Source organism: Nipponia nippon, unplaced genomic scaffold (genome assembly GCF_047370975.1).
Source record: "Nipponia nippon isolate SJK-2023a ecotype South Korea unplaced genomic scaffold, ASM4737097v1 scaffold_9, whole genome shotgun sequence".
NCBI classification, from domain to species: Eukaryota; Metazoa; Chordata; class Aves; order Pelecaniformes; family Threskiornithidae; genus Nipponia; species Nipponia nippon.
Window position 1 is genome coordinate 37,754,309 of NW_028262413.1, and position 10,133 is coordinate 37,764,441.

General features: G+C 39.0%; 1 protein-coding gene across 2 annotated transcripts; it reads left to right on the forward strand.

The window, feature by feature from the left end:
* Nucleotides 1-2,083: 2,083 nt before the first annotated feature.
* On the forward strand, nucleotides 2,084-9,377 carry AFG2B (AAA ATPase AFG2B). 2 transcript variants are annotated; one of them, XM_087743719.1, is made up of 8 exons: nucleotides 2,084-3,373; nucleotides 4,225-4,410; nucleotides 5,766-5,924; nucleotides 6,449-6,598; nucleotides 7,068-7,295; nucleotides 7,408-7,542; nucleotides 8,222-8,347; nucleotides 9,034-9,377. In XM_087743719.1, the coding sequence occupies exons 1-8, from the start codon at nucleotides 2,297-2,299 to the stop codon at nucleotides 9,184-9,186; spliced, it is 2,214 nt and encodes a 737-aa protein (XP_087599845.1). In that variant the 5' UTR covers nucleotides 2,084-2,296; the 3' UTR covers nucleotides 9,187-9,377. The 2 variants fall into 2 exon arrangements, with proteins under 2 accessions (XP_087599845.1, XP_009468394.1); XM_009470119.2 differs by having other exon boundaries at nucleotides 2,085-3,373; nucleotides 6,449-6,658.
* The last annotated feature ends 756 nt before the right edge of the window (nucleotides 9,378-10,133 follow it).

A 10,133-nucleotide genomic window follows, 5' to 3' on the forward strand; every position in this document is an offset into this window, starting at 1 on the left:
AACCCCCTCTTTTACTGTCTAAACTGATCATGGAACTGTGATAAACAGAAGGCAGGAAGGAAAAGAGACTGTTGCTGTGCTACTTATCCAATTGTATTTATGCAAATCTGTATCAAAGTAAATTTTAAATTGGAAAAATAGATGGATTACCGCAAAGCACCTTTTCCATGCATTTGTCATTAAAAAAATCAGCAAGAAGACCTAAACTTGTCTTCACTAAAGCCAACAGAAGCTCAAAACAATAATTCCAATAACTATTATTTGGAATTCTTCGTCACTCAAGATTAGATTTGCAGGTGTTTTCCTTCTCATAAGAAATCAGATTTTCCAGATGTTACAAGAAGCCTGTTACAAAGAACAACTATATATGAATATAAACCACAGAGCTCATTTCAAATATGCACTTTTCCATACTCTTCTTTCCCAGACACAACTTTTTAAAGCCAAGCAGAGGGTCTACCACTTACAGTTTGGAACTCTGAAACACAAATCTGCCATTTTAAACACAGTATGTTTTTTGTTTAATCAAGTATGTACTCGAGGGCACTCATGTTTACGAGAACCTTTGAGGGAAAGAAATAAAACAAGAGAATGTGTTTATAAGACATTGGCTTGAAAATACATTCTCCTTGGAATGAAAGCTCCTTTTAATCTTTTGTCTGTACATTCTCTGGACAGACATTATTTTGTCCCACACTAAATACCTAATATGTCTGCATATTCCATATAAGCATATTCCATAGAAGCTTTTGCATACATGTGCAGTACAAAAGCGTGCTATGAAAAGAAACATTAAGTAGATATCTAGGAGAAAAGGAACAGAAAATAAATACCGAAAAGAGAAAATTTGGTCATGAATGAAAGGAAATAGAACAGAGGCTCTTTTGCACATAACTAGGCATAACGAGAAGGCTTGCTGGTTTTCACACTGCTCAGTCCTACACCTTTCTTTTGAGTTCCTACTCAGCCTTTAAAATTAGCTGAACTGGCTCTGTTAGCACGGCTTGCTTTTGTTCATATGGCTTACTAAAATACTTTGTGTACAGCCCTTGGTTCAGTAAGGAATGTGATTAAGCAGGGCACCATCAAAAAGATTTCCTCATGCTTCCCCTCCAGAGGCCTGCAAAATACATGCTGGACAGTTCATAGTCGTGCTGTAAACCACCCTCTCTGCGTTTTCTGTGAACATCACTACGTCTGACTGGTGTCGTGTATTTGAGATCCCAATTCTTGCACACCTGTGGTCTCAAATGAAGTCTGTATGTGTTCAGTACACGTCTAACTTTACTTACAATGAAGCTACTTGCAAGAATAAAATTATGCACGTAGCAAATTTTACAGATCATGATATTATCTTGTATCCCACAATGCTGACAGATCTCCTGGAAGGTTTTTATAAAAGTACTGCACAATTCATGGCACAATTTAAGAAGGCAGTGGACCAAAAAGTTATACAATTAATTTTGCTTAAATGCTGACCGAGCATTTGTCAGAGCAACATACTACTACAGTTTTACCAATTGCTGAGTAAATATCTGTGTCCTAATTACTCGTATCAGCAGCCTCTCAAGTCAATTGTGTGGCTCTCCGCTTGTTTTTTCTTAACCAGCACCTACAGCTGACTCAACCCCAGTCGCTGGTGAAAACGGTGCTACCCCGAGTCAAGGGAAGCACTGACAGGGCACACGGGAGAGGGGAAGCCCAACTTGTGGCGACACGTCTAAGAAGCGCCAACCTGACAAGCAGGAGGTGCTGAGGAGACGAAAGGAGGGAGAGGAAATGAGGGAGAGCGAGCCCCGCCAAGCCCAGCTCTGTGGAGAACAAGCCGCGTGGCAATGAGCAGGGAGGTCAATCCATTTCGTCTGTGGGAAGAGGGTGCAGGAAGCCGAGAGAGGGCTCGCAGCGGGGCAACCCGTCCCGAAGAGATCGCGTTCACCTCACGGCAGCGCTTTGACAGCCCTTCATGAAGGAACGCCCTCAGCGGCGCCTGAGGCCGGGCCGTGAGGGAGGGGAGAAGCAGGCGGCGCCCCGCCCCGCTGAGGCCGCTCGCTCCCACTGCGCCTGCTCCGCCGTGGCGCATGCGCGGGGGAGGTGGTGCGGCCGCCTGTCGGCGCGGCGCGGCCGTTGCGCGGGCGCTGGCGGCGGTGGTTGGCCGCGGTAGGGCTGCCCGGCCCGGCCCGGCCTGGCGCTGGCGGAGCGGGAGGGCGAGGCGGGGTGAGTAAGGAGCTGAACGGGGCCGTGCAGAGGAGGGAGGTTGTTGCTCTCTCTCGCTGAGGGAACGCCGCGCGAGTCCGCGATGGAGGCGGCAGCCTTAAAGCTGCTCCTCCTGGACCCGGGAGATGAAGGCACCCAGAGGTGCAGGTTAGGGCCTGCCACCCTCTCCTTCCTGGGAGCCAGGATCGGCGCCCCGCTGAGGATCGCTCTGCCGACCGGCTGCTGTTTGTGCACGGCGTGGCCCAGGCGCGATTTGGCGGACGGGTACCTGCAGGCTGATCTGACCTGCAGAACCGCAGGCGTGACGGCGAGGGCCCTGACGGGCCTGACGCTGAATGTCGGCCAGCTGGAGCTTCTGGCGTATCGCCAGTTAAAAAAGGTGACTGTGAAAGTGGTCCTTAAGAGCTCTGCGCTGAAAAAGTCGACTCCCAGCGCAGTGTTGCAGGAGACGATCAGAGAACTGCTAAGAAATGTTTATGTTTCACTTCATTATGTTGTTACTGTTGTCCCAAATCTCAACAGTCCTGTGGTGTATATTGAAATACTATCTGTAGACCCTTTGACGGATGAAGCAGGACTGATAAACCCCCAAACAAGCATAAAAATTAAGGAGGTGGTCACTTTTGAATGGTACAGACATTTGTCAGAAGACACTGCAAAAGCTTCAATTGCAGGACTAGATGATGTGGGAAAGTCTTTGAAAGAAATGATTGATCTGCCTTTCCGCTTCCCAAAAACTTTTAAGAAGCTAGGGCTTTCTGTCCCTAATGGGGTGCTCTTAATAGGCCCCCCAGGAGTAGGGAAAAGTCTTATGGTAAAGGCAGTAGCAAAAGAAGTGGGTGCATATCTGGTCTGCATCAGTGGCCCAGCCCTCTATGGTTCAAGACCAGGAGAAAGCGAAGAGAATTTGCGAAGAATCTTTGAAAAGGGCAGAGAAATGTCATATGAAGGCCCAACCATTCTCTTTATCGATGAAGTTGACTCTTTGTGCCCAAAGCGAGGACGTTCAAACAATGCTCCTGAAGATCGTGTTGTTGCTCAGTTGCTAACTCTACTGGATGGTGTAGGTAGTGAGGGTAAGATGGTCATTATGGCAGCAACAAACAGGCCTGAGGCCTTAGACCCTGCACTGAGAAGACCTGGCAGATTTGACAGAGAGGTAAGCAAACCCTGTTATTCATATGCTCTCTTTTTTCCTGTCTTTTTTGAGGTGGAGTAAGGGGCAGTTAGTAAAGTTTTTGGGTTTTTTTTTAATGTCTACTGATGTTTAATAGTGGGATTCTACAGGCTTGAGATGTGTGTCTTGTTTCTTTCTTTAGATTGCTGCAGCTTGGGTAAGGTAGGGAGCACATTTTACTCCAGAAACTGAGAGCTCCAAGTACTTGAAAATGGAAAACTTCTGCTAACCTAATGGTCAAAAGAAAAAAGAGCACGTGCCGTTATGCAATGCACAATGCTTTTGCTTGTATGGTTTATTTTGCTGGCTAAATGCGCTGCCGGGTCATCCAGTTTGATCAAGTTCTCTAATGCTTTCACAATTATAATTTTCATTATTTTCCAGGATTTATAGATTATTGAGATATATTTTATGGCAGTATTTTACCAGGTTTTTAATAACTGCTTATCTAATTGATTTTTTTTTTCTTTCAAATGAATCTAATTCAGACCTTGTGATGCAAGGAAATTATTATTCCAGTGTTATGTCTTATGTTGAAATTGCCTTAAAATAGGACTTGATGGACACTAGCTGACAGTGTCCTATGAACAACTGTTTATACAAACACTGTTCACTTGGGAAGTAAGTGTAAATGAAGGTTATTTTAAATATTTGTCATTTGTATAGTGCTGTTAATAAGTTTCTTGTAAAATTCTTTAGTTGCAGTGTAAGTATGTATAAATCTTCAGTAAGCAGTATAAAGCAGGGACAAACTTGCTTGCCTAGGTCTATAAAATAAGAGGAATATAGCAAAATGATCTACTTAAAATTTTTGTTTATTATATTTGGTTTAGGTGATTATTGGGACACCAACACTTACGCAAAGAAGATCTATCCTGCAGTTGCTTACATCTAGTATGCCAATTTCTACAGACGTTGATTTGGTTAAACTGGCAGAAATGACAACTGGGTATGTTGGAGCTGACCTTACAGCACTCTGCAGAGAAGCTGCTATGCAGGCTGTGTTCCACAGCTCTTTGGTATGGCTGCAAATTAGTCAAGAAGAATGTCATTAATAATATGTACCACCCTTTCCTCATTAATACTCGGCTTTACTTGAAAAGCTCAACAAGTTGAAGAATTCACAAATTAAAATATTGAAAAACACCAAGTGTGTTATAAATACACCATTTCGCTAGTCCTTTCAGTTCCCACCTGAAAAGACTGTTTTCTCCTTTCTGGATGAAAAGCTTTGCCGGAAGTTTTTATCCTCATCCTTATCTTTTTAGGATTGCGTGAAGCAGAGATTTTAGTCGTTTCTGGCAAACTAAACTATAATGTCCACCAAAGCTCTCTTTTGAAGCTGTCAGGGATTTAGAATTCTACTTCTTAATAATAACTGCAAATTAAAGTTTAGGTTGACACAGAAACATATAACAGCTACTGATAATAACTATTATCATTTGGGTTGTATGGCTGGATATAACATTGTTATAGACACAAGGTATAAAACTGCCCAGTGTGCAGAAATTTAACTTCTTAAATATTATAGATCTGGAATTAGAGAATTGCTATTTCTTAATATTCTTTCTATCTATTCTGACTTTTACAAGAATTGTGAAGTATATCTTTCCGGTGGTTTTTCATCTGGAATGGCTGAGCAGAAGTTTAAAGCCAGATCTGCAACATTTCCAGACTCAGAGCATCTAGAGAGAAGGATAGAACCCTCTGTCTTCACTCGGGGGCAGAGAGAAGAAAACATCATATTTCTACAACTTCCATCTCCTCCAGATACCTTACAAATATTGAAAATAATAAACAAAATAATTTGAGCCTCATATCTCAGAAAGAAATAGATGGACGAATGAAAATAATGAATAAGTAGATGGCCTATTTGCCTTGAGAACTGCAAGTTGCTTTATAAAATACATCTTAGTTCTGTTACTGCATCTGTGGTTTAATAATGGTATTTTCTAGCCTATTTGAGATAAAGTACCTTACTTTCTCCAGTATGTGGTGAAAATGGATGTTAGAACATTTTCATTTGTATTCAACAGAATCTAGGAATTCGTGTGTAGTAACCCTGAAACTAGCAACCCTTTGATTTAGCAGATCACCGTGTAATGGAGCTGTAATTTAGGGAAAAACAATAGTATTCTCTAAAACATTAATTTCTGTTAAAATTGTTTTTTCCTGTATAACAACTTGCCATTGAAGAGATTATATTCTACTTTGTGTTACATCTTTGTGTCTGCAGTGTTTAAGCTTGTTAGGGCAGGAATTTGCTGCTTTATTAGTTGCACTTGGCCTTTTGTGAAATGGTTTGCATACTACTGAATCATTATAAGTTATTACATTAAAATGTTGTTAATGTGCTTTATCTGGGTTTCTCCAGGATTCAACTGAAATGGTGATAAACATCGCAGATTTCCAAGAAGCTTTTAAAAAAATTCAACCGTCCTCTTTTCGAAGTGCGGTTGGACTAACAGAGTGTAAACCTGTCACTTGGGAGCAAATTGGTGGTCTTGAAGATGTGAAATTAAAGTTAAAACAGGTAACGCATAAAATACATTTAGATAAACAGCTAGTTTCTAATAACCGTGTCTTCTGAGGTATTCTGTATGCTGCATTGTAGAAATGAATTCTCTTGCAAATTACCTGGTTATAAATTGTACTTAGACTTTTTTTTATGCTACATGAAGTTATTACAATGTTTGTGAGTTACAAATCTTCCAGTCACAAGGTATCACCACCAAGTGTCATATCATGGGAAAATTATCATGTTTTCCAGTAGCTGAAAAACACTTTATTTGCAGCCAGATAATCTGTCCATTCCTGAATTTGTAGCCAGAGATGGCTTTTGCATATCATCTCTCAAGGACTGGCTTTTTTTCTGTTTGAGACTGAGAGGAAACTTTAAGAAGAGGGGCATTACATGAAGGAAGACCAAATTAGTATTCTCTGATTTCAAATTAATGTTTGTACCAAGGAGAGGAAATAATATGCTCAGCAGTTTTGATTGCCAATGAACTCTGGTTTCGTTACTAAGAATTCCATGCCTTTTTTATGTATTGACAGAGTATTGAGTGGCCTATGAAATTTCCCCAGGCGTTTGCTAGGATGGGCCTGTCTCATCCAAAGGGTATTCTTCTCTATGGGCCATCAGGGTGTGCCAAAACCACGCTGGTGAAGGCTGTGGCCACAAGTTGTCACTGTTCCTTTCTCTCTGTAAGTGGTGCTGACCTTTTCTCACCTTACGTTGGAGATTCAGAGAAGATTTTGTCTCAGGTACAGTTTTTAATTTGTGTAAGGTCTATAGTTTATTTTTGCTTCATTTTTGTAAAGTATTAGTTAGGCCTAAATTTTGTTATTGAAAGGATGATAGTTAAAGCTCCCATCTGATTATTAAATAGAAATGGCTTACAGATTCACATTTATATAAACTGAGAATCCAGCCCTAAAGTGATACCAGTTTTAAACTTTGAAAGTCTTCTACCCTTTTGTTTTCAGTTCACTTAAGAATTTAAATAAGCAGCAGAATTTGCCTATAGTAAGCCAGAATGGCTCTCGTGAATCTTTATGAATGTATCTTTAAAGTTAAGTAAGTAAAATATGGAGTATATGTAAGTAGATGTTTTCATCTTACCTGATAGAATGTATGTATTAACATTTTACTTTATTAATAAAAAAAAAAAAGGTTTTTCGCCAAGCAAGAGCAAATACGCCAGCAATAATATTCTTAGATGAGATTGATTCTATCTTGGGATCTCGGTCACACTGCAGAACTGGCCATGGTGTCTCCGAGCGGGTTCTTTCTGTTCTTCTCAATGAGTTGGATGGTATTGGGCTGAAAGTCACAGAGAGAAGAGGAAGCAAACTACAGCTTGAGGGTCAGTGTCAAGGGCAAAGCGATGAGGAAAGAAAGGTATTTATGTTCCCTTTCCTTTATAGGAAGAATGATAAATGCTGTCCAGTTGTTCCAAAAATATCTATCTTAACCATGTTACACCGATTTGTTTATATCATCTTTTACTCAGCTAGAGTATCAGGAAACTTTGAACAAAGATTTCATGGTTGTTGCTGCAACAAATAGACCAGATATGTTGGATGATGCCTTATTGCGTCCTGGAAGGCTAGACAAGGTGATCTATATTCCACCTCCAGATCTGAAGGTGAGGTATTACAAATCCATACATGGCTTTAAATGGAGAGATATGAATTGCCAGCGTACTTCTAAGAGCAAAGGGGGCATGTTCCTATAATATATATAATAGTTGATGGATGATTCACTGAAGATCAGTCACCAAACTCAAGGGACAATGAAGACGTTTAAAAAGGGATAATTATATTTGTAATTCAAACACCAGTAACATTTTAACTGGTGTATGTAGTTATACTATTGTGTATAGAAAATAGACAAAATCTGGAATAATTCTGTATTTGCAAAATCAAGCTGTAGTTTAGGAAGTACCATAACAAGCTGACTGTCCTTGCTTCAAATGATTCTTGTGCCCTGTTCCCACGGGTAGTGTAGCTACTTGCCCTGAGCTTCTCCAAAAAAGAAAGTTGAGCCAAAGCAGGCCAAATATGGACTCTTCAATCTAAAATACTGTGTTTTCATGAAGTAATGAGTAACTGTGAATAACAGACATTAGTATATGAGCTAATACTTGCTCTTCCGGTTATCCCCATTAATAGCATTTTATTCTCTTTTCCACCAAAAACATGTAGTTTTGTTTTCGGTACTCTTTTGGATTTTCATTAGTTCTGATTTCAGATTTTTTGCTGCTTTGGAGAGGGTTTAATTATTGGTTTGGTTTGTTTTCTTATAAAATATGCACCAACTTACAGGGAAGGCTTTGCATTTTGAAAATCTGCACAGAAAAAATTCCACTAGCTCCTGATGTGTCATTACAAGATGTGGCAGTCCTAACAGACCTCTTCTCTGGAGCTGATATTGAAAATCTGTGCAAGGAGGTAAGAAATATTCATGGTTAATCTGTGAAATAAACTGTAAATGAAACCTTTCAATGAAGAAGAGACCTAACTCATAGATGTTACCAAGCCATCTGTAGTATGGATTCTTTCACAGTTTGTGGTGAAAATATAAAGAGAATGAGTGAAACAGAAGAACTGAAGAAGGGTTAATTCTTTAAATAAAAAAGCCAAATAAGAGTAAAGGCTTTCTGTGATAATTTATTAGAAGTTAAGGAACTGTACTACCCTTTGTTTCACATGGCCTTTTCTAATCCAAGCTCACATCTGTATTAATTGTATTCTGTGTACTGCAAGCAACTGCAGCATTTTTAGCTGAAATTAGCACGTACTGACAAGTCTAGAGAGAAAAAAATTGAGAAGAGAAATCCATAAGTATTTGAGATAAGTTATATAAAAGAGAGAAGACTAGGAAGACAATCCAAAAATATAAGTGATCAAGGATATATTGTGTAATCCAGACAAAAAAGTGAATGAAAAAGTTATAGTAATCTTATTTGATGTTTATCCGTTGTTAAATAACCATAAATTATACAATGTTGTTTTCAGATGCTTTACCTAAAATTTGGTGTCATGTAAAATATTTTAGAATACTTACAATAACTTCTTTGCAACTTAAAACATGATGAGCACTTCAAGTTGTTTCTTTTTTTCTTTTTCTTTTAAAGGCGGCTTTGTTGGCATTGCAAGAGAATGGACTTGAAGCAACTGCCGTAAAACACGAGCATTTTGTAAAATCATTGAGGACTGTGAAGCCATCCTTAAACATAAAAGACTTGGAATTTTATGAAAAATTTTATAATCGAGAATTAGCCTCTTGAATCAAAACGGAGTGATGTGGCATAGGTATTTTTAAATCTGTTACAAAGACTTTGCAGCGGCTTACATCTTTCCTGCTTTTTAATACCGTACTGACTGTAGTTTTCAGTGTGCATGAAATACAGTAAAATTTCACTTGTGAAAAATCTGTGATTTCAATAACGGACAATAAATTAAAATCTTGTTTGCTTTGGCTAAGTTTCCATCTGATGAAACGAGTAATTAAGATACTTTGATAAAGCACGGTGGAACAGCTTAGCGTTACTGCAGATTTCCTAGTTTTCAGTACACACACTGGCATAATAAGACTATTTAATTTAAAATGTGCTGTAAAGTCTCCAAAGGACAGTGAATATTTAAAAAATATAAAAGCTTTCAGAATGTTAAATAGGAGGAAGTAAGTCCCATACTGTATAAAATGTAAGGTGTTTTATGTATGCGTATCTACAGGCTTCCTTTCTTACAAGCAGATTCCAAAATATCGTGGCAGTGAAAAGGTTGTTAGTGCTTGATACCTTGTTGTATGTTTGGAAGTCTGGGGGTTTTGGAATAATTTTAGGTCAGTTACTGCTTACTGTACAAACATTTGGATTGATTAAGCAGCTACTAAGTAAGTTTGTAATCAGTTCAAACTATAATCATTTCTTCTTTAGAGAAGGGAATTTGCTTTGTAACAGTTTCCGCAGAATCCTTTTTCTGGCCCAACCATTCTTTGTAAATATATTTTTGTAGGTCATCTTCTAAAATACACAGATATATCAAAGGAAATTGTTATTACATGTATGTAAGTGTACATTTTAACTTTGACCAGAGTAGGAAGGTTTTAATTATTTTTTTCTTCTCCCCGTGAAAATGCTTGTGAATGAAATACTCCACTGTCAAAAATAGTTTCTTATTTCAGCTGAGGTTCTTAAGTTACAAACCCATTAACAAGTATTTCTTTCTCATA